This window comes from Palaemon carinicauda, chromosome 5, assembly GCF_036898095.1.
Source record: "Palaemon carinicauda isolate YSFRI2023 chromosome 5, ASM3689809v2, whole genome shotgun sequence".
NCBI classification, from domain to species: Eukaryota; Metazoa; Arthropoda; class Malacostraca; order Decapoda; family Palaemonidae; genus Palaemon; species Palaemon carinicauda.
Genome location: NC_090729.1, coordinates 174,676,088 through 174,701,064, shown reverse-complemented (window position 1 = coordinate 174,701,064; position 24,977 = coordinate 174,676,088). Strand labels below are relative to the sequence as shown.

Sequence of the window (24,977 nt, the reverse complement as noted above, 5' to 3'; positions counted from 1 at the left end):
GCTACTAGAGTATCCAAAGACCACTCGGTACTCACTATCTGAGAAGCCCTACTCAGACTGTCGGCGAGCACATTCCTCTTGCCTGGAATGAAGCGAGCAGATAGTGGAATCGAGTGGACTTTGGTCCATCTCAGTATCTCTACTGCAAGATGGGATAGCTGTTGTGAAAAGGTACCTCCCTGCTTGTTGATATGAGCCACTACCGTGGTGTTGTCGCTCATCACCACCACAGAGTGACCCACCAGGTATTGTTGGAACTGCTGAAATGCCAGATACACGGTCTTCATTTCTAGCAGATTTATGTGGAGGCACTTTTCTGATTCTGACCATAGGCCTGAGGTCCTGTGGTTCTGAACGTGGGCCCCCCACCCTTTTTTTGAGGCGTCCGAAAACAGCATCAAATCTGGGGGGAGGACGAGAAGATCCACTCCTTTTCATAGGTTTTCCTCTGTCAACCACCACTGAAGGTCCGTCCGTTCCGCAGGACGCATTGGGACCAAGATGTCCAGGGAATCGTGACCTTGATTCCACCAGGACTTGAGTCGCCATTGCAGGGATCTCATCCTGAGGCGACCATTTGGAACTACAGTGAACCCTCGTTTATCGCGTTAGATAGGTTCCAGACCTGACCGCGATAGGTGAAAATCCGCGAAGTATTGACACCATATTTACCTATTTATTTATTCCCTTGTACGTAGTACTGTTAACAAACTACCCTTTAATGTACAGAACACTTAACATCCTGAGGCGACCATTTGGAACTACAGTGAACCCTCGTTTATAGCGTTAGATAGGTTCCAGACCTGACCGCGATAGGTGAAAATCTGCGAAGTATTGACACCATATTTACCTATTTATTTATTCCCTTGTACGTAGTACTGTTAACAAACTACCCTTTAATGTACAGAACACTTAATGCATGTACTACAGTACCCTAAACTAAAACAGGCACAAATATTAAAGGCGATTTTATATCATGCGTTTCCTAAACATGCCAAAAAGCACGATAAAAAATGGCAACCAATGTTTTGTTTACGTTTCTCTGATCATAATGAAGAAACAAACGCATTTAGTGTACTGTACGCATCTGTGTATAGGTTAGTTTTTGCATCGATTATATTGATTATACAGTATGTTGATTTTGTTATTACCAATGTTTTACTTAATTTCTCTTAGGATTTCCAAATGAAATGTTTTTCTTTATGACGCCGCCTGAAACGACGGCGTCATAAAGTATGCTCAGTAAACAACCACGCTCAGTAAACAAAGAAGGCCTTTAACGCGCATGATAAAAGTGATAAATAATGATATTTACAGTAAAACCTTTTAGAAAATATGTTATTACAAATATTATTTACCGTATCTATATAAAATCATACAGTACATACTGTACGTAGCAAAGCAGGAAAACAATTTACGAGAGAGAGAGAGAGAGAGAGAGAGAGAGAGAGAGAGAGAGAGAGAGAGAGAGAGAGAGAGAGAGAGAGAGAGATTGTTATACGTACGTAAATGTAAATTTTAAACAAAAAAAATATGATAGGGTACAACATGTATACTCTTCAGACTTTTAAAACCTTCCCTTTAACTTAACCCTGGATAGGTACGGTCCTCGGACACCCCTTTAAGGGTATACTCGGACGCGAACGACCCCGACGGCAAAAAAAATTCTTGAAAAATCAGTTTTTGCAGTAACCTCCTTTTTTCTTTTGCCAAAAAAAACTTCAATGAATGCTTAAAACAACTGTAAAAATAAATACTACTCATCTGCAGAAAAACTATTTATTATAAATATTTTAAAAAATTAAGTAGAAAAAAAAAAAGACCTGACATAAAAATTCATAAAAAAAAAGTTTATACATATATACACAAATCCTTTTAGGAATTGATTCTTGAATGTTTAGGACACATCTTGATGTATTTTGGATGAAGTCAGACCCATGGAGGTGAAGATCTGAAATGAGAAAAAAAGGGTAACTTTTTTTGGCCAAAAAAAATTGTCCAAATTTCATGAATTTTTTTGGGTACCCAAATGAAATAGGAAGTGGCTAATTTTTTTAGGGAATAAACATATGTTATCCTAAAATAGAAATATGTAAAAAAATCTTCATTATTTTGTAAATTACATTTATATCAGGGGCCATATCTAAAGGTAATTTTTTGAGTACTTGGAAATTTCGTAAAAAAATACATATATTTAATATATAATATGATATTTATGCAGGTAAAAATATACCAAAATATCACAAATTCTATAGGGAACAAGAATATATATAGATAGGGCAGCTTACGCTTCGGATATGTCCACAAAATGGCCGCCAACCACACTGACTCAGACTCCCTAATCTGCCACTTGAAATGTAGGAAGGGTATGTCAATTTCAAGGTGTTATTTACTGATCTAATTATTATTGGATATGCATAAAAATTATATGGTGGGTTGCTGGATAATTGTCGATTATTTTACGACTATAAAATTAAAATTCTGACCCAAAAAATTTTTTTTGAAGGGAAATAAAATCGAAAAAAAAAAATGTAAAACAATATTTTAGCTAAAAAAATTTGATGATATTCAATCAAAAAAAAAGTAAACAAAATTTTCCGACAAATAAACATCTAGAGGAATCATTACTCTGTGATAGTTCCTTAGTACGTAGTAATTTTGAAAGAATTGGGAAAAAACGAAAAAAGGGCAATCACCGGAAAATCGAACACATACCTATATATACGCCATATCTGGCTAAAAAAAAGATAGGCATGGGTAGCCAGATCATCTAGAAACACTTTCCAACACTATAAAAATATAAGTTTTGCGACACTACTTGCCAATTCCTTACGGTAACATGACTAAGCAAAAAAATGCAAAACAAATAAAAAGGGGCACTCGTGGAAAAATGGCCATTCTAATATACGGCATTTCAGAAAAAAAAAATTTCAGCCACGTGCTAGGCAAACCATCAAGGCATATTTTCCGACAAATAAACATATAAATGAAATATTACTCTGTGATAGTTCCTTAGTACGTAGTAATTTTGAAAGAAATGGGAAAAAACGAAAAAATGGCAATCACAGGAAAATCGAACACATACTTATATATACGCCATATCTGGCTAAAAAAAAAATAGGCATGGGTAGCCAGATCATCTAGAAACACTTTCCAACACTATAAAAATATAAGTTTTGCGACACTACTTGCCAATTCCTTACGGTAACATGACTAAGCAAAAAAATGCAAAACAAATAAAAAGGAGCACTCGCGGAAAAATGCCCAACATTCTAATATACGGCATCTCAGATAAAAAAAAAGACATGCACGTGTTAGCCCAACCATCAAGGCACACTTTCTAACACATAAACATGAAAAAAAATCAATAATATACGGCAATTCCTTACTACGTAGTAAATTTTTACAAATATTGAAAAAAAACAGAAATTGGCAACCGCAGTTAAATACCCAATATACCAATAACTACGTCGTATCTGACAAAAACAAAATCACGCATGGGTAGCCAGATCATCTAGACACACTTTCCAACATTAAAAAAGCAAAAGTTTTACGACACTATTTCGCAATATCTTACGGAAAAATGACTTGGCAAAAAAATTAAAAAAACTTAAAAAGGGACACTCGCGGTTAAATGCCCGACATTCTAATATACGACATCTCAGATAAAAAAAAAGACATGCACGTGTTAGCCCAACCATCAAGGCACACTTTCTAACACATAAACATGAAAAAAAAATGAATAATATACGGCAATTCCTTACTACGTAGTAATTTTTACAAATATTGAAAAAAAAACAGAAATTGGTAACCGCAGTTAAATACCCAATATACCAATAACTACGTCGTATCTGACAAAAACAAAGTCATGCATGGGTAGCCAGATCATCTAGACACACTTTCCAACACTAAACAAGCAAAAGTTTTACGACACTATTTGGCAATATCTTACGGAAAAATGACTTGGCAAAAAAATGAAAAAAAATGAAAAAGGGGCACTCGCGGTAAAATGGTCCTCGTGGTGATGAACGACATTTTAACTAAAAAAAAAAACATGCACATGGTAGCCAAACAATCCACCAAGACTTTCCACAACTGATAACCTATACAAGTTGCACCATTCTACGACAATTTCATAATACGTAATAACTTTGATAATTATGCAAACTACCTCAGAAGGGTAAACTCGGACGCGAACGACCCCGATGCGTCTCAGAAATCGGGGAAGGAGTACAGCTACAGCAATGCACATCTGGACACTACTAGAGCGTGTAGGGGAGACACCTCCTGCAGGTCGATCACCCACAAATTCAGTCACAGGGGTGAGTCACGTGAGAAAAACCTGTTTTTTTTTTACGCTCGGGGTCGCAAACGACCCACCGTACCTATCCAGGGTTAATGCATACAGTACTAAACTAAAACAGGCACAAATATTAAAATGTTAGAATATTAAAGTAAAAAATAAAGATTATTACTGTACTCACCACGAAAGAAGTTCAAGAAAAACTTGAATGATGATGGCGATGAATTTGCTGCACAGTAGAAATGATGATGATGAAGCTGATGATGTCTTCTACTGTGCAGCCAATGATAGTATTTTACGTCTCTTCAGACGGAGGTGTCTTTTCCTGGGACACCTCTTCAACTTCTTCCTGGGACACTTCTTCAATTTCTTCCGAGGGCATTGTGATCGGAAGTTGCTGCCGCTGCTTCTTTTTTCGCAAGAGCATCCTGTAGGGAGTCATGTGTTCATCGATCTTGTTGCAGAATTGCATAGAACGAACCATATCCTCGTCCCACTCTTGCAACATTTCTTTCACCTCCTTCGCAAGCTTGCAGAGCTTGGCAAGCCTTTCTAATGTTAAGCCCATTTCTTCGACATTTTCTTGGATCTCTTCCTGTGTTTCACTGTCTTCTTCACTGGCCGATTTCGTCAGGTCTTCGAGGTCTGCGGCCGTGTAACTTCTACCGTCTTTTAACATATCGAGAAGCGTCACCTTCTCAGCAGTCATCATCATCCTTCGGTGGCGTTTAGGCTCACTACCAGCCTTAGTAGAAGCAGAACGCTTGGGAGGCATTGTACAGTAGGGTTTAACAGCTTTACGTACGCTATTTTACGCTTTTGTTGTAGGATGTGTGTCTCTCTCTCTCTCTATCTCTCTCTCTCTCTCTCTCTCTCTCTCTCTCTCTCTCTCTCGTACTCTTATTCGAAATGTGATTTTTTGCAACAAAGAATATTATTGGATGCAGTACTACGTACGTATACATACAAAAGATTCATGGAAAAGAAGCACATCCATTACATTTGTAGTACAGTAGTAGCCATCAGCAGCCTTACACCATTCTAATATGGTATGACTGCATCTGATTTGCGTTTCATGTTCGATTTAATTTTACTACGTACTGTATACAGTACTGAATTATCGTATGATCACATTCTCTTTTCGTGTTTTATTTCTTTCTGTGCTGATTTATATGTCATATGTAATGCAATGAACAATCAGTAAGAGCAGATATTACTAATTACAGTATTAATGGAATTACAGGTAACGAAATATCGTATTTGGGGTCTTCAGATATCGCGGTATTTTTGAAATTTCCGGAAAATCCGCGATATGTATATATATATGGGTTATGAAAAAAACCTGCGAAGTGGTGAATCCACGATGGTCGAACCGCGAAGTAGCAAGGGTTCGCTGTAGACGGGCCAGAGAAGAAAGGTGACCGAGGAGACGTAACCATGATTGGGCTGGAGTTCTTCTCGTATGAGGAAAGGATCTGCGACCCTCCTCAGCCTTGCTATCCTGTCGTCTGATGGGAAAACTTTGTGGAGATTGGTGTCCAAGATCATGCCTAGATATACCAGTCGTTGAGATGGAAGCAGAGAAGATTTCTCGAGATTTACCATCATCCCTAGATCTTGGCAAAGTCCCAGAAGCTTGTCTCGGTGTCGAAGAAGGGTCGACTCCTAGTCTGCCAGGATCAGCCAGTCGTCCAGATAGCGGAGGAGACAGATGCCGATCCTGTGTGCCCACAAAGAAATTAGTGTGAACACCCTGGTGAAAACTTGAGGTGCTGTGGAGAGACCGAAGCACAGCACCTTGAACTGGTAGATCTTGTTGTCTAGGCTGAATCTTAAGTACTTCCTTGAAGACGGATGGACTGGGATCTGGAAGTACGTGTCCTTCAGGTCCAATGTACACATGAAGTCTTGTGGTCTCACCACAAGTCTGACCGTGTCCGCCGTCTCCATGCTGAATGGGGTTTGTTTGACAAACCTGTTCAGGGCTGAGAGGTCGATGACTGGTCTCCAGCCTCCAGACGCCTTCTTTACAAGAAAGTCGACTAAAGAAGCCTGGGGAACCGTCGACGACATCCTGGAGAGCGCCCTTCTTTAACAAGGTCTGGACTTCTGCCCGTAGGGCTTGGCCCCTTGCCGATCCTATGGCAAAGGAGCTCAACGACACTGGATTAGCTGTCAGGGGAGGTAGAGATGTTATGAACGGGACGCGATATCCCTGACTGATTACGGAAATCGTCCAGGAATCGGCCCCGAGCTGCTGCCACCTATCTGCGCAACTTTGCAGACATCCCCCCACTGGTGGACATGCACGGGGACTGCCAATCCTAGCGTTTGCGGCCTCGGTCACTCCCTCTAGGATTTTTGCCTCCCCTGGAGGACTTTTTGCCTTTCTTGTCTTTGACAGGAAAGGGCTGCTGTTTGGACACCGTTGCCTTTGCTGCCACGGCCGCTTTCGTCGTCTTGGACGGGCGAGGTTGTTGAGGTGCCGGAGGTTTATAGGGCTTAGATGTAAGAGCCCGATGAAGGAGGGAGTCCTGGTTGGTCTTCCTCCACCTCTCGGCTGCCCGTTCCACGTCTTTAGGCTCAAACAGATTTTTCCCTGGAAGGGATGAATGTCTGAGCCTGCTGACCTCGACTGCTGGGACCTTCGAGTGGAACCTCTCTGCCACCGCATCACGTCGTTTCAAGAGAGTTGGCCCACAAGTTCGAGACTTGATGGGCCAGAAACTCAATGGTGCGGGTGCCCGTGAGGAGGAAGGTCTCCAGGGCCTTCCTGGTGCTCTCCTTAGACAAGTCTTTGGATCGCAGCAGGATGCCAAGAGATCCCAGCCAGAGGTCCAGCCACGAAGTGGCCTGCATGGCACACTTCGCAACCTTCTCTTGGCTTAGGATCTCTGTTGCCGAGAAAGTCACTTGCCGGCTAGAGTCTCTCAAGAGGGACTCCCTTGGTAAGCTCCTCCACAGAGTGGTGTAGTGGAAGAGCTAGACAAGCCTCCTCCGTGATCTCGAAGTACCTCCTTTGTTGGATTCGAGGAGGAGGGAGGAGTTTGTTGCCAGCAGTGGAACGGCTGGAGGAGGCGAGCTCGGAGAGCTGGCCCCCAACCTTATCCCTGGCACTCTTCACCCCTTGGGACCAGGGCAGTGCTGCACTGGCCTTAGCGGGTTTCTGAATGCCAAAGACTCGGTCCAGGACCATGTCCTTGCCCTCACGAGGAAGTATCTCAGGATCGGGAATCCTATTGAGATGCCTCATCAGGGTCAGCACCTGCCAAAAGGCATGTTCTGACTCCTGTGGCTCCCCTCCTGGAGAACTGGCAGCGAAGTCTCCGTCCCCAAAGGCTCTTCTTGGGGGGACACGTGGACGTTCTCCGCAGGTCTTGATGGTTCTGGCCGAATCCTCGAGGATGACTTGGGGACTGTCTTGGAATCCTTAGACTCCCTCCTGGGATGAATACAGGACTCCAACAACGACGTCCGAGGGCTCTTCACTGCTCCAACCTGGGACGATTCTCCAGCTCGAGGTGGGGTTTCTCCCATTGGTGCGATGGGAGGGCGCCTCACCCCGGAAGACTCCCCTGAGGACGGGAAATTCTCGTCCACAGGAGAGGGAGAAAACGTCTGGGGGGGAGAGGGAGCCTTCCTCAAGGATGTCCGAGGAGCCAGCTTGACCCTGGGAGAAGTCACCTTGACTTCCACTCCTCTCTTCCTCTTCAGTGGGGGTCGGAGCCGCCATTGATTTAAGACCCATCTCAGCGAAGGCTGGCTTAACAGCCTGCACGACAGCTCTGATGAGGGATCCAAACCATGGCTGCTTACTGACAGCAGCACTGTCAGAGACGCCCTTTGAAGGGAAGGGAATCGGGCGATCCTTTGAAGTGGATACAACTGCTGGACCTGCCTGGAAAGAAAGGGAAGAAGAGGAAGGTTGGTTCCTGGACCTACCTGATGCATTCCCTCGCTCCTGTGGGCACGCTGGTCTGCACTTGTGGGGGGGGGGACGTGAAGACGACCTGGCTGCTCTCGTTCCTGTGGACTTGTGCGGTAGCTCGCGCGGTGGCTCACGTTAGGAAACGCGCTGGCGCTCACGCGATAGGACCTCGTTAGGTTCGCTCTCGGGCGAATGATTGCGCACGCGGGCGCGCGAGGATGAAGGCGAGGGCGCGCAGCGCAGGCGAGCGTTGGCGCACAAGCGAGCGATAACGCGTTGCCGAGAGATGGCGCGCAGGCGAGCGACTGCGTACAGGTGAGGGTGCGCGCAGGCACGCAGGCGATCTCAATGAAGGCGAGTGGACGCGTTGGCGAGTGATGGCGCGCAGGCGAGCGATGGCGCGCAGGCGAGCGATGGCGCGCAGGCGAGCGATGGCGTGCAGGCGAGCGACTGCATACAGGTGAGGGTGCGTGCGGGCGATCTCAGTGAAGGCGAGTGGACGCGTTGGCGCGTAGGCGATTAAGCACGCGGGCGCTCAGGAGATCGACGGCTCGCAGTTGTGCATTCTGGAGAGGTGACTGTTTGCGTGTGCGTGGGCGCATAGGATCTCGGCGAGCTCTAGGTGAGCGCCCACATGTAGGGGAGATGCCCCTAGCGCGTGGGCGCGCAGGAGGGCGCACAGCAGGCAATAGTGTCTGCACGCGATCGCTCGTAGGTAATCGATGGCGCGTAGGCGATGGCTGGCGTGCAGGCGAGGTCCGATGGCGTGTAGGCAAATGCTGATGGACAGGAGTCTTCCCTCCTGCGCCCAGATCCAGAGATCGTGGGCGCGTAGGTGAATGATGGCGTGCAGGCGAGCGTTAGCGAGCAGGTGGAGAGCGCTGGCGAGCGTTGGCGAGCAGGTGGAGAGCGCTGGCGAGCAGGCGATTGTGGGCGCGCAGGAGATCGTGGGCACGCATGGCGCGCATCAGGATGAGAGCGCGTAGTTGTGCGCTGGCGAGGTGAAGATCGCTGGCGAACAGGAGAGCGGTGGCGAGCAGGAGAGTGCTGGTGCACAGGTGAACGCTGGCGAGCAGGAGAACGCTGGCAAGCAGGAGAGCGCTGGCGAGCAGGAGAGCGATGGTGAGCAGACTCAGCAGGAGGTCTCTGGGGCGTTGTCTCCGAAGATGAAGGTCCATGAAGCGAAGACTTCATCGCAGCTGAGCGCGAGCGCGCAGGAGAACATTGGCGAGCAAGGGAAACCTGGCACTTAAGGGACTTACTCACATTGTGAGAAAGCCCCTTGTGCCCCGAAGGGACCGGTGCCCGTTGGATAACGGGATGTGTTGGCACCCACAGCGCGTCAGCAGCCAAAAACGGAGATGGCAGGTCCGGAGGTCTGGCAGGCGAAGGAGAACGGTCAGCAGAGAGGTCCAGGGACGCAGCAGCAACGGTCGAAGCATGGCGTGGAGGATCCTCTGCGGGGGACTGTGAGGGCGAAGAGCCGAAGAGGCGCCTCCTAACTCCCTTGTCAGGAGAAGGAGGGCCTCTGCGGCGAAGAGGCGGATGAGCCTTACGTCGGATACGTCCTCTGGGGGCGGCAGGCAGACCATCGTCAGTCCTCCGGAAAGGAGTCTCTGTCAGTGAACTCCCCGGAGGGGGAGAATTACTTGCAGGAGAGACCGTTGTACTTGGCTCCTCCCTCGAAGGATGTTCGGAAGGAGAAACTAAGCCTTCAGCTGCGTCAGGAACCATGGCAGGGGTTTGACCTAACTCGTCGGAGGCCCCTGCCACAACAACGTCGACGAAAGACAGAGGATCAACCTCTGCTATCGCCGGTGACTGTTTGACAGCAGCCCCCAAACTGATTATGTCAAGCAGGTCTTCCTTGGAGGGCGAGCCCTTAAGCCCCAAGGAAGCCCAAAGCTGCAATAAATCATTATTAGCAACATTAGAAATATCCTCCCCAAGAGGAGGAGGGGGAGCTGCCTCGCTATGGGAGGCAACGCCCTCTCCCGAACCCCGAGGTCGGTCAACAAAAGAACGGCCTACGCTACCACTCGACGGCCTCTCGGAAGAGACCGATCGAGCGGGAGCTTCAGAGGAGGTTGGGGCTACGGAAGAAGAGTCCTTGGAATTTTCTCTCTTCAAGGAAACCCTTTAAGGAGAAATATCCCGCCTGAACTTCTTCCGGCGCCGAGGAAACCTCTCCCACTGGGAGGTAGACCACTCCCTACACTCACTACAAACTTTATCCTTGTCACACCGTTGGCCCCTGCAGAACGGACACAAGGTGTGAGGGTCCGTCTCGATCGCCGACATTTATGCCCCACAAGGGGGGTCTGGTAATCCGGGGCACTTCCGCATAATAAAGAGAGGCCAACTTCCAAAAACACACTGAAAGAAAAAGCAAAAAAGATTAAGGCTGTCAATAAGCGAGGGTGGGAGCAGACACATCTGTTTATCACCCGAGCCAAAAGCAAAGTGAGATACTCACCAGTGTGTGAGAGGGGGGGGAGGGATAGCTAGCTACCCCTCCCTAACTAGCGAGGGGGTAGTTAACCCTCGTTAAGAATCTAATGGCTCGTCATTTCAGCTACGCCGAAAGTATTACCCTAATTAAATAGCGTGGTTTGTATATCTGTTACGGAACAATTAATGATTTACCTTTATTCAAGGATAAAAATACACCTCATACATTACAAATTATATTATATGAATAAAAATATTATCACATATTTTATAATCTAAAATAAGAATATAAGCTACATTGTTAAAGCCTTATAATACTTATATATTTATTAAAGCCAATAAAATTTTTGTCCTAACTTTGAATTTTAAAAACAAAAAAAGATGCTAAAGTGTATACATTACTTTACTACTGCATATACAGTACAATATCACAATTACAAAATGGTTCAAAACCTGACAATATGTATATATCTTATTGTTATCAATATATACTGTAGTTAATCTCGCCAAAATGGTTTTAGGTCTGAGAAACAGTAGTGATGTTCACTTTGCTTCTACTCGAAGCTGTGTCAAGGTCTAACCCACAATAAAAATGTCCCATTCCCTCCCCTTGTTAAAATGCCTCTCCCCCTGGGAATCACCACACTTTCTGGCAGTTGATGGCATCTACCCTGTTAATGACATGAACATTTACCCTTGACTTTTCAGTTCACCTCATCGCTGGTGTCTAATATGGCGTCCTTAATATGCCTTTGTGATGCAAATATTTTCCTGACTATGTGTAACATAGACATATACCAGCCAGCAGCAGCAGTGTTGAGTTTATGTGAATAGAGGATTGTTGTTCCCTCACATTCCCTCTCCTTTGAAGTTACAACCGCTATTAGTTGACTGCTTTGACTAGTAAACAGAACGTAAAGTTAAATACTGTAACAGCTTTACCTAGTTGCATTGTTTGCATTTCGTTCAGGGTAATCCAGAGAAGACTGGGAACACTAGGCTAACTTTTGCATAGCAGTTCTATTTTTTTCTTCTTTCATTATCTTGGCTATTTATTATTTTTACACTCTCTTGATGTACATATACAACATCACCTTCCTCCCCACTAATCAGTGATATCAAGTGATCAATGATCGGGCTTGCAACTATGACAACTGAAAAGCAAGATGTAAATGATCGTTTCATCAACTAGTGTAGTTAGTTGCCATCAACTCCCAGATTGGATGATGGTTTCCAGAGGGGAAGACATTTTACAGGGGAAGAGAAGAGAAAAATTTTATTTTAGGGTAAACACAGACACAGCTTTGGCTAGAAGCAATATGAAAATCAGGTGAGTATTAAAATAAATTTTATTTAAAATTATATTTTGGCTAAATATATTGGACCTTATATAAATTATCATTTAACAGATACAAGTTCAGATGGGGCTGAACACTGAATGCACAATGCCAGGCAGTCTGGCCTCTTTATTAAACTAATAGTAAATTTATGTTCAAAAGGAAACAATCCTACCATGCTCAGTTTTACAAAAACTGAAATTATGCATATTTAGGTTTGATCAATATTTGCATGTAATATCATTAAATGGCAGGCAATATAATGTTTGGTAAACCACAGATCTTTTTAAAAAGAAGTTTTCCAATATAGTATTTAGTCTAGTCTGTGTTTTAATCACAACTAACTAATATTAAAATTTCAGACACTAATGACTATCCCCTTTGATAATTACTGTAAACCTGCAACAGGCCTTTGGTCGGATCAGTTTGGATTAAAAATTAGCCTGAAAACCCAAAACATTGAGTTTGTATTAAAATTCCAATCTGAATAAATGTTGATTTCCTTATACAATAAAATTATGAATGATTCAACAAACATGCAATAATGTATTCTATTTTCTATATTAAAAGTCTATAGCTGATGACCCTCCAAAAATACCTTGGGCAATCTTAGCAACAATTTTCTTTCAATTATGAATTATAATGTGCTCTACTTATCAGATTAACAATATTCCTGTGTACACTAGGTCCTCCGGTTACGACAGTCTTGTCTTATGACATTTCATATTTAAGGCATATCTCTCATAAGGTTAGGAGTTGTATTACTATTATTTTTCCATTGTTTCATATGATTCCCAGTCATGAAGAGTGTTTCATGCCCCAGACTATGACTTTACTAAACAGCATTAGCCTAAGATGGTTGACTCCAGTACTGTACTGTATAGTAAAATGGGGAAGGAGAAATTATAAGGGTTGATGGGTGAAGAAAAAAAAATCCCTTGTTTCATACCCTTTTTCCTAATTACAGTAATCCTCATTTTGTGGTGATAAACTGTTAGAATCCATTTTTGCAATTAATATCATATGAATATTACAAAGCATTTCTTAAACAGTAATGCCTCACTACATGAAATTAATTTGTTCTGGAGAGGCTTTAGTAAAGTGAGTTTTTTCTTGTTGTGAGTCACATTTCACATGCAAATTGCCTAATTCATTCCAAACCCTACAAAACACCACATTAAATCTCATAATAAAGCTACAGTATAACCAGAATGAAAAACTGTACAGCCAAATACATTTATACCTAAACTAACAGTTAATACCTGTAAATTAAGTACTTATTACAACATAATGTAATAATAAATGGAAAATAATACAATACATACAGTACAATAGTGCACATATACTAAATATACAGTTCCATATGTACTTTACTATTATAGCTACCCCTATTATAGACTACAGCAACATTTTCTGTTGTCTGAACCCATTTTCTTCAACTCTTTGTGATGGGTGACAATTTTATTCTCGACCTGGCTGGCAAATCTCTTTTCTTAAAATGAAACTTTTTTGTAAAGGGAGTCACAAAAATATTCGCATCTCGTTTCGCAACTTGAAAATTTCGTATGCAGAGTCTTTCGTGAAGAGAGGTATGACTGCACACACAATTTCCGGATCACTTTTTCCTTATGCGTAAGAAAAAAAGTCGGCCAAAGTTTGAAGTAGTTCATGAAGTTAGATTTTTTCCCCCATTTACAAAGGCTTGCTCAGTTTATGGTAAGAAAGAATCTTATGTATTGCTATACAATATACCCCCTAATCCCCATCCCTTGGGGGAGGTTATATTTTTTTAATGGAAAATCTGTGGTGTAAAAAAAATCAAATGACTGTCTCATGCAACCAAAAAGAAATTGTGGTTTTGGTTACTCCCTTTTTCCTTCGTTCGGTACTCACAAATAAGTTGGGAATACTCAGACGACAAGGACTAGTCATCTTTAAGTAAAGATGGACCCTTCTACCAGGACATACAATAGTAGCAAACTGTCCTCATCCTCAGTTACCTCCCTAATTGAGGAAATGGAAGAGTCAAACCGATAATCATTAAGACACAGATAAAATCAGGAATGAACGAGAATGACAGATCTTTCAACCCCTTGGGATATGAAACAAGATATGAGAGACCATGGAGTTCACTCAGTTTGATGAGGCTAGGGTGAAGAGGAAAACTGATTTCAGTGTGAGTTCTCTATCTGTAGCCTTATAAAGAGGTTCAAATGGTGTAATCTTTAGGGACTTTAGGACCTTAATCACACTCCAGGTAGGAGGTTTGATTTCCTGAGCTGGACAAGATTGCTCAAAACTAATCAAAGCCGAGAGCTCCCACGAGGGGGAGAGGTCAATTTCCTTCAGTCTTAAAACCTGGCTCAAGGCTGAGTGATAGCCTTTCATCACAGTGACTGAGAGAAATTTCTCCAACCATAGGAAGAGTAATAGGTCTGCAAGCAGCAGAATAAGAGCCTTGAATGGAGCAGTGTTTCGTCCACGACACCAACTAAAGAAGAGGGACCACTTTGCCTGGTAGAACGCTACGGAAAACATACTGAAAATTCCTTCACAGTCGGCCTAGAAAAGTCCCTCTTTCAGAGGAGATGCAGGTTAACCCCCAACTGTGAAGAGATAGGCACTGAACTGCTGCATGGAACTTTCTTGTGTGGTTGATGAAGAATATTTGGCCAAACTGGTAGCTTTCTTAGAACTTTTATGAGCAGATCTAGAAGGTCCGAATACCACTCCACATGGGGTCACTTTGGCACTACTAGTGTTACTCTGAGGTCTTGTAACATTAGAATCTTTTCAGGACCTGACAGATTAAGCAGAATGGGGGAAATGGGTAAATGTTCATCCGGTCCCAGGGGTGTTGGAATGCATCTTCAATCACAGTAGCTGAGTCTGGAACTACAGAACAATACATTGTAAATTTGTGGTTCAGGTGAGGGTAAACATATCTACGATTGGTGAAATGAACAAAGACTGGAGTTCCCTCGTCACTTGAGAATTTAAAGATCATTCTGAACCAACTAACATCCTGAGTCGCCTCAGATTGTCTGCTATCATATTTCTTTTCTCCGGGATGAAATAGGCTGTAAGGCGAACAGTGTTCACTTGTGCCCAATACTGCATTCCCACTGCATATTGGCAAAGGAAGCGCTTGTTGACATATTTTCCTACAGTTGTGTTGTTGCTCATCAACACTGCTAAGTGACCCTTGCTGGTGCCCGTGAAGTAGAGCATCGCTAGATACATAGCTTTCAGTTCTAGAATGTTTATGTGGAATGACTTGTCTTCCTGTGTCCAGATCCCTGACACTTGTTCTGTTTACAGGTGGGCTCCCTATCATTGACAAGATGCATCTGAGAACAGAAGTAAATCCGGAGGATGGACCTCTTGTTATGATCCGACAGCAGGTTCTCCTCCTTGACCCACCAAGCGAGATCTAGTGTGACATCTCAAGGGACTCTTTGGTAAGAGTACAGAGGGTTGAAGGACTGAGACAACTATGACTTTAGTGCCTACTGAATGGATTGGAGATGCATTCTTTTGAAAGGCCCACCCAAATTTTTCCAGAGAGGCCAGATATCCAAGGAGCCTCTGCCAAAGAGGGGCTTAGACCTCTTCAAAGAATGGTGCTGTGATCTTTTGGAATTGCACAATCCTGTCTCTTGATGGAAATAATCTGGCTTCAGCCAAGTCTATGCCCAAGCCAAGATACTGCAGATGGTGCTGGGGATCAAGACCCAACTTTTCCAAATTTATCTGGACTCCAAGACTACAACAAAATGAGAAGAACCTTCCAGTGGCATATAATCAGGGCTATTGACTCCACCAATAACAGCCATTGGTTGTCTAGGTAAAGCAGTAGTGTGATTCCCATGGAGACCAGAGTGAAAAGATGGGTGAAGACCTGTGGAGCAGTTAACAGGGCAAAGCTAAGCACCCAAAACTGGAATATTCTTACTGGGAAGATGAAATGCAGGTACTTCCTTGAACTTGGATGGACTAGGATCTGTAAGTAAGAGTCTGTAGGTTGATGGACAACACAAAGTTGTTCTATCAAATTGCCTGGATGATTGCGCTGGGTGTTTCCATCATGAACTGAGCTTGAATGATGAACTGGTTCATGTAGTAAAGGTCTATGACAGGTCTCCAACCTGTCAGTTTCTCTACCAGGAAGATGTTGCTGAAGAAACCAGGGGACCTGTCGAAAACTTCTTTAATGGCCTTTTTCTCCAGGATCTTGAGGACTTCAGTCTGTAAGAGGAGGTCTTTATGGGATCCCTTCAAATGCCATGATGGGATCCTTAGAATTGGAGTCGGAGGACTGTCGCCTTCGACAGTCCATAGATACCCTGAACAAAGCTTTTACCGTCCAGGTTTCTGCCCCGTAAAAATGCCACCTTGTCTAACAACTTAGTAGGTATCTCCCACAGGGGGAAAGTAGGGGGATATGCTGTTCCTAATAGGAACCACGATGTCCTCGACTCTTTCAGGTGGGGTGGCCAATTTTTCGTGCAATTGGAATATATACTATACTGTACTTGGAATTCAGAAAGAATGGAATCAAATATTGCCTTTATCCTGTGAAATTTAAAATTTTCAAAACATTGCTGGATAGAGGGTGCCCAAAAGATGGTGAAAACAATCCTATAGTATTGGATGCTAAGACTGATAATGAGGAAGGCAGTTACAGCACCTAACTGATGCCATCATTAGCAAATCAGTAAGATGTTTAACAGATATCTACTTTCACTACCCAAGTAACCTCCTTACTAATACCAAGAGCAGATGCAGACAAGTGTCTTTCTGATACATCAACCGTAGCTGCAGTCACTGCCTGGAAGTTCAAGACCCCACTGATAGATGTGAACTTCTTGAAGATATTAGGGATATTCAGTAGCGAGGGACAGTTTATGCTAAAAATTTGAGTTGTACAGATCTCATCAATGAAATTCCAGTATGGGCTCCAAAGGGAATGAGGATTAATATTTTTTCAGTAGAAAATGTGAAGGAAACTTCACTGGAAGAGATTTTGAATTCCAAAGGCTATGGAATACATCCTTTACCAAAAACAAAAATTAACATGCAGAGCCAAATTATAACTCAAGGAAAATACAGTAAGGAGCTTACAAGTCACCATATTCTGAAAAAAAAAGAATGAATAATATGAAGTCAAGGGCAAGATAGGAAAAGGATCTTGAACCACTTTCCAAAAGCACAACAGATGGGTTGTAGCTTAGCAAGTAATATTAATAATAATAATTAGGTGTGTTCTGACACAAGTTAAAATTTGACTTACATCACGCAGTAGGGACGGAACGCTGTCGTAACCCGAGGATCACCTGTACAGAATATTCATCATAATTGTCTTTTACTTCTTTTAATAATCTTGTATTTACAGTCCTGTATAGTATTAAGGTTAGATGCAGTAATCTATAAAACCCTCTACAGTACTTTCTTTATCATTACATAACTATACAGGACTGTACAGTATTACATTCACAAGCTTATCTTATAAATTACTGAGCAGTACAGTTACAGCATTAGATAAAGTACTGTACATAAACAATTATAACTCCTGCACTGCAAGGCATACACTTTACAAATAAGGTTGTGATATACAAATTAACAAGGACTACTACTGTTTTCTTTCCATTAATAGTAGGCATTTTCAAAATTTTGTATCTATCATTTGTAAAACTAGGATATTCAATTTCATTGAGGATGTGTTTTTGAGGTAAAGATATTTATGTAATGAATCTACTAGCTTACTGCACATGCATTGCATGTCATACAGTTTAAGTCTCAACACTAAAAAATATGGAACTTGTGGCTTACTTTGATTACTAACACTACATAGTACAAAACCTTCCTAAAAGATATGACTGAATATAACAAACTATTACACATATAATCACATTTGTATATACACAACCAGCATAGCATTATCTGTCTTGGACAATGAAGATGAATTTTCCCTTGCTCAACAATCTCTCCCCACATCCCCTTCCATATCACCACATTTAACTTGTCTTAACAGCTCACTAAATGCTGACTCAATATTTGTTCATTTTATTCTTTCTTTCTACTTTAAGGTTATGAAGCGTTATGAAGCTTCATTTGTGGTGGATAACGGGGGAGGGTGGGCTGTGGCACCCAAGCAGTACCAGCCAAATTCGGTTGAGTCCCTTATCAGGCTGGGAGGAACGTAGAGGAAAGGTCCCCTTTTTTTCATTTGTTTGATGTCGGCTACCCCCCAAAATTGGGGGAAGTGTCTTGGTATATGTATGTATGTATGTATTTTAAGGTATTTATACATACGTAAAGAATCTTACACTTACTTAATGTTATAATGATTTTGTTATTAGGATCCACTGCCCACAGTGACTATTTTTTTTCTAACCCATCTCAGCAACAGTTGCCAGTATGGACTTACCCTTTCTTACATTTATCATCTTCATAAATGTTTAGTTCATCTTTTTCTTTCATAGGGCTATATGAATTAGTTCCTCTGACATCTTCGTGCTGTGAATATTCTATCCATTTAATATGACTTCCAAACCATTGTTCTTAGCTACTGCTCTTATAACAACAAAATGAGAGTACTGTACTGTTGAGAAAACTAATGAAAATCGCCAAAAAGCTAAGATATTTACTAATCAAAGTTGCTTAGCTTTCAGATCATTTATATCTTTCAAAATCTGTTTAAACTGATTTTACAGATATTTTAGAATTATTTTCCTTCCTAATATCTCCAAATTTACCTTAATGTCATAGAATTTACATTCAGTCGACCAAATCTAATCCTCACATGCACAGAATACTGTCTTACCCCAACATTAGAATTTACTCCATACTATACTCTCATAGTGAAGAACAGAATCATGCACCATTCTTAACCCTTTGAGCACACAATCATTGGTCTCAGTTGCTGCTCTTATGACAACAAAATTAGAATTTCAATAATAATATTTCTTATTTCTATAATGACCTGATGTTTATATACCGAATTTTCTCCAGAAGCCCAGTTTAAACATTTTCCCACTTTCGTCCGATTCAACAAATACACGCTCTTAACAAAGGAACAGAGCCCTCTAGTGGTAAGTTATAGGTAGCCCAGGTTAGTGGGTTAGCAAGTATAGTTTTCCAGTTTCAAAGTAAATATTATCCCCTCTCTTGATTCTATGAGTCATTGGGGAGGAGAGTAGACATGAATATGAACATCAGGCAAGTACATAAATAAGAAATTTTATTATCAAAACTCTAATTATTCCTATAAATCTCCCGTGACATTCATATTGCTGAATCTCACACTCTGTTGGAGGTGGGGCACAACTAAAAGAGAGGGACAATTTTTAGTACAAGTACAGTAATGCAATGAGATTAAGGGTTACTAACATGGTTTAGGGATCCTCTGCCCACAGAACCCATTAGGGACACTACCTCTATTACCTTTTGTTTGTCCAAATACAACTGTACTGTTCTTCCTGGAGAAAAAACTATTCTCTATAAAATTGTCTTTTTTTGTGAAAAAATTGAGGCAGACTCTTAGTCTTAAAAAGTGCCTTTAGGGAAAGTAAAATAAAAAAAAAAACATAATACTGTATTCCCTAAAGTCTACCTTATAAAGAATAAACAAAATAATGACCTTAGGCATCCACTCAACAATCATCAGGAAGCAAGGCAAAGACTGAAAGCCTACAAAAGTTTCACAATAGTGAATGGACTAGAACCAATCTGGGCAGCTGCTCACAGGCTAGAGAAGTGGCGGGAAAGTGACCGATGGACATCCAATGAGGCGTTGCCCAGCCCAAACGAAGTTCTGCTTAGTGGATCATCCCTCGCCAGGATGGACTGGGTAACCTTAAACAGAGCAAGGGTAAAAGTGGGCAAAACTGGAGATAACCACCACAAATGGGGATTTTCCACAAATACTGAATGGCCATGTGGGGCAACACCACAAACAATGGAACATCCAACAAGGGTGCCCACTAAAGATAACAACAACACTCTACTCTGGATTTGACTTTGGCGCGATAATATATGATGACCTTGATCGACAATGATCGTACAGTAATTCACTAATAGATGTAGCTGATGCTAAAGTCAACAAAATGATGTGGAGGATCAATTTTTTTATGTTTATTTTTTTAAGAGCTATTTTGTTTTAGTTTGCTAAGTTCTTCAGAGCGCAAGAGAGAGAGAGCTAGCAAGTGAACGAGGTAGTTTGTGTAATGACTTAGTAGCGAGTAAGACTGTTGGAATAACTATAGATATACTGTTTACTGGGAATATTTTTTGTTACAGTATATAGGTTAGGATGCTAGTGAAAGTCTCAAGTGATTGCTTTTTTTATATAAAAGACAGCAGAGAAGGATTGTTATTTGAATACTTGGATTTAAATATCAGATTGGAAGTGCATTCATTTATTAATCAGTAAGTATTGAGTACCCTTGTTTGGTGTGATTGTGAATAATGAAATCAGTTTATTATTTACTTTTTGATGAAAGTGTGATAATTTAGTTAGCTAGGAGTGTTCATATGTGTTTTTCCTATTTCTATTTTCAGGTTGCAATTCCTCCTTTGGAAGTCCTTTTTTTCCATCTAATTATTGCCAGTGAACTACAGTATTGACCTCCTGCTTCTGTATGATGACTCTGCTTTTATAAAAATTTGGAATAGACTGACCTTAGACAATTTTGATGTGACTGCTGAGGACCCAGCCTGACAAAGGAATTTACTTATTCTCGACTTATTATAATGATGATGACGACAACAAACTACCCCAGAACACAATATTTATCTGAATAATCCAAAAAGGGATTAGATGCTTTGTCAAGCTGGATGAGGTTTACTTTTTTCCAAGGAGCTGTGGCTATTTGGAATAGACTGACCTTGGACGATTTTGATGCAACTGCTGAGGACCCAGCCTGACAAAGAAATTTACCTATTCTTGATTGATTATAATGATGATAACGACAATAAACTGGCCTGGAGCACAATAATTCTCTGAATAATCCAAAAAGGGAGTAAGTGCTCCGTCGAGCTGATTGAAGTTTATTTTTCTCCATGGAGCTGTGGCAGTGCGCAATATTAAACTGCTCAGCCTTGTGTGAATGATGGTGTCTGTTTTCACACACACATACATCCATATTCTATTCAGTATTTTCTTAGGTTATGTTGATATCACATATTTGTACGTTATAGTTTTAAGAGTTGTTCGTGTTTTTGATAATTTTGAAAGTTGTTGATTTCAGTTTTAGTATTAAGAAATATAGTTTTTAGGACAATGTTTAGTTTAAATATCCCTTCTGTCTAATAGTTCAGTTGCTGGTAAAGTAGAGGGAAAGTTAGTGTTGTGGGATTACTGTATTTGTTATTAAGATCAATTCAAGGGTGTGGGGTTTCCCTTTTTTACATCCTGCAACAATGGTATCCATCACTGAATGCTATAATGACCCCACAAGTTACCACTTGAGAATTTAGATAGTTTAGGCCTAAAATATTACTCTGAATTTAGAACTAAGTTGATTTCTGAGCTACCCAAAAGAAGTAATTGGTCTTATTCACCACAAAAATAAAGGAATTGAAAGATATATGCTGTACTGTAAAGTTAAGACAGCTGTCTCAATACTTTTGATAAAAAAAATTGCATCAGAATGTACATTAAAAACATGTTATTTTATCGCAAGATTTCAAGAGTGCTAAGTCCTAACACTGATCCCAATTACAACTGGAATGTCAGCGTTGCGTGCAAGCTGAGGATAATGGCCGAAATTCCAATCATACATAACCGTATTTCACGAGGGATATACAGTACTGTAGATGTCTATGTAACAGCATCTCCCGAGGGATGTAATGGCAAAGGGATATCCATGAATTTCATTAGAAAATCAACCTTTTATTATTATCAAATATAATTCTTAACTAAATTCAAATACAGTAATTCTTTTTCACAATCCGACACAAAAATGTATTAAAAGCTCGAGTGTAAGAAATTACCACCCTAAAGTAAACCTATGATAAACTAGAGGCTGAGCTTGTAATCTTTTATGAGGCACAACAATTGAATCAAGACTGTTTACTAAATCACCATCCAAGATGAGGTCAAGTAACTGGTAGTCTTATATAAATTAGCATGCCTCTATGTTAGAGACGGTGTAAGCACTAAAAATGAACCCGAATCTCCAGTCTTTTTCTGAGGCTGAGAAATTGATAAGTTGAAGCATGTAAACTGCCATTGATATAGCTAATTTGGTAGCATATGATACTTTCAAACTTACCTTAAACCATTACTAGGTTTAAGATAAGCAATAAGGTTATGCAACGATAGAAAAAGCAATATTTTCTCCCTTTCCTTGTCTGACTGAGTTTCCTCTTTATTTTCCAGTCCTGCCGGAGAATCTAAGTGAACATCAGCTGATTATGGACTCAGTTTGTTTACCCTTTGAAAAGGGCGTAGCAGCAGGAATGCGTAGACTTGTACTAGATTAGGATTTATTAGCACCCAGTTAACTTTATATGAGATGAGCTACTGTGTGAGCTTGCAAGAGAATGGTGAACATTGTCATCTGAAAGATGAAAACAATCAAAATTACAGTACAGTACTGTACTGTAGTTGAAACTTCATACACCTCTTATAATTCTAAGGGAATATTCCACGCCATGTACATAGGTAATACGTACTGTATAAGATTGGTAATATGTGACGGATGATAGAGCTTACTTTAATGAATAACAGGATTTAGGATCAAGACAACGCATTCAGTATTCTGCCTCACAATCTACTTTAGTCTTATAGACTGATTAGAATTTTTGTATTGGAAAGGTTCAGAAGCAGAAGGAACTAAAGCATGGTAAGATTTTCTGGCCTTTTGTGAGGCTTTCAAATCTGTGGTACTGAATGAAAAACTATTAATTAGAATGACTATTAGGGGTTGGGTAGGATTTGGCAAAGGCTTGAGAATGCCAAGAACTATAAAGACTAAGAGAAGAATCACTGGAATTTTGAAGTTTAACAAAGTGAGCATGTAACGTCAAGAGTTTGTCAAACTCATGACTGGCGAAAGTTGGCTGAACTTGGGTCTTATCTATCGGTGAAGGCATGTCATTATTATTGTCATCCTGCTATAATCAACTAGCCTAGTTTTCCCTGGCTCCCCCCTGAACTGTCAAGTTCCTTTTGCACTAGAACTGTTAGCTTGATTGGCAACAATTGAAAAAAAATTTTCCTGAGTGGCACCGAGACTGAGACGCATTTTTCACAATGATTTAAAATAACAAAATTGCCCGGCACAATACACAAAGATTATGCGGATCGTGATCTCCCGAAAATAATTCCTGTGCACATTCTCTGCAATAACTGTTAAGTAAAGCAGCGAAAGACATCTTGAAACGCGGTATGTAAATAATCTGAGAGTGCCTTCAGCTCTAGGCCGATCTCCCATGGTCGACAGAGACAACTGAAAACTACACTTACTAATGCTGTAACCTAAGCTTCCTACCACTTACTGCTATATGGCTCTATTCCTTTGTTAAGAACATGTATTTGTTGAAGGAAAAGAAAATGGGAAAATTTCAAAATTTTAAAAATTTTACAGATGTGTCGATTAAACAGGGCTTCCGGAGAAAAAAACAATATGAACATAAGGGAAGATTCATATAAATAATGAAACCTATGTAAAATAAAATAATAAGAAATAAAAAAAGCTAGGACCTACTTTTCAAAGTTGCTTAGCTTCAAGATTATATATATCTATCTCATTCATACGTCTCCAAACTCACTTTTATGTCATCGATTTACATTCACTCAATCAAATCTAACCATCTCATTGACAAAATATACCAAAATTCAAATTTACTCTATACTGTACACTCTCGGTGAAAAACAGAATCATGCATTATTCTTAACCCTTTGAACACCAACCCGTCACCAAAACATTTGTCCCATAAGCGCCAGGAGCTTTATGGGGTAATTTTTCTTAACTAATCCTGACCCACAAACTATTGAAAGATGAGACTATGTATTTTTTCATCGTATAGCTGCATAAGTTTAATACATATACAGTATAATGGCTCATGTTTTGTAAAATTTTGCTAATTTATAAAAAAGAGAAAACAACTGGTAATAACTTTTGAAATGAAATACGAACAAGGGCGCAGAAGGTAAAAATATCTGAACGTAGAACATGTCCAACAGTGCTGAAAGGGCAATTTTAATTCATAATTTCTATTCACAATATCATATACCAGCTCTGTAGCTAGGCAACCGAAATAACAATTTAATTAGATAATTTTCATAATTTTCAAATCAATACTTAAAATATAATATACTATAATTTATAACTAAAATATTATTTCCTTTAAAATATGGTAATTCATTAAAGCATAATGGTCTAAAGATTCTTAAGAGAGAGCTAGAACGACTTATGACTTAATGAAATCAAAGAGAAATATTGATTTAACACATATTTTCGCATAAGAGCAAAACCATACGACCCGAGTGAAAAAAAAAAGGTCATGGATCAATCCCTTAGCCATAAGATATATCAATGTCTGCTTTCCACACATTCACAATATATCCAAGAAAAATTTTAATACACTCACAACACTAATTTTATCGAAGAACCAGCAGTTTTCGCACCATAGTGACCAGCCCAAAATTGGAGATCCTTGCTAACATTGGTATATACTATCTTATACAGATCAGCTGGGTAGTCAGTTACAGTTCGTTTCACCTGAAAAAATAATAAAGAATCACCCGTTATCTAATCAAATTGCATTTTTCTTAACTATATAAACCTAATACCTTTAATGAGAGTATAATTTCAGCGAAGCTGGAGACGGCCATGTTAACTTTTAACAAGGTAGGAATAGTAGCTGGTGGGTGGTGGGTAGGGCCCCTCCCTAACCTTCACTCTGACCTTTGCCTAGGACTTGCGGGGTGCTTGAAGCAAGTAGTGTA

General features: G+C 40.8%; 1 protein-coding gene across 1 annotated transcript in view; it reads right to left on the bottom strand.

The window, feature by feature from the left end:
* Positions 1–17,374: 17,374 nt before the first annotated feature.
* The window catches only part of LOC137641623 (F-box only protein 27-like), a 117,658-nt gene continuing 110,055 nt past the window's right edge, over positions 17,375–24,977 (bottom strand). The window contains exon 7 of the mRNA XM_068374354.1: positions 17,375–24,750. Coding sequence (XP_068230455.1) covers positions 24,616–24,750 — 135 coding nt within the window. The 3' untranslated portion in view covers positions 17,375–24,615. The remainder of the gene's footprint in view (positions 24,751–24,977) is intronic.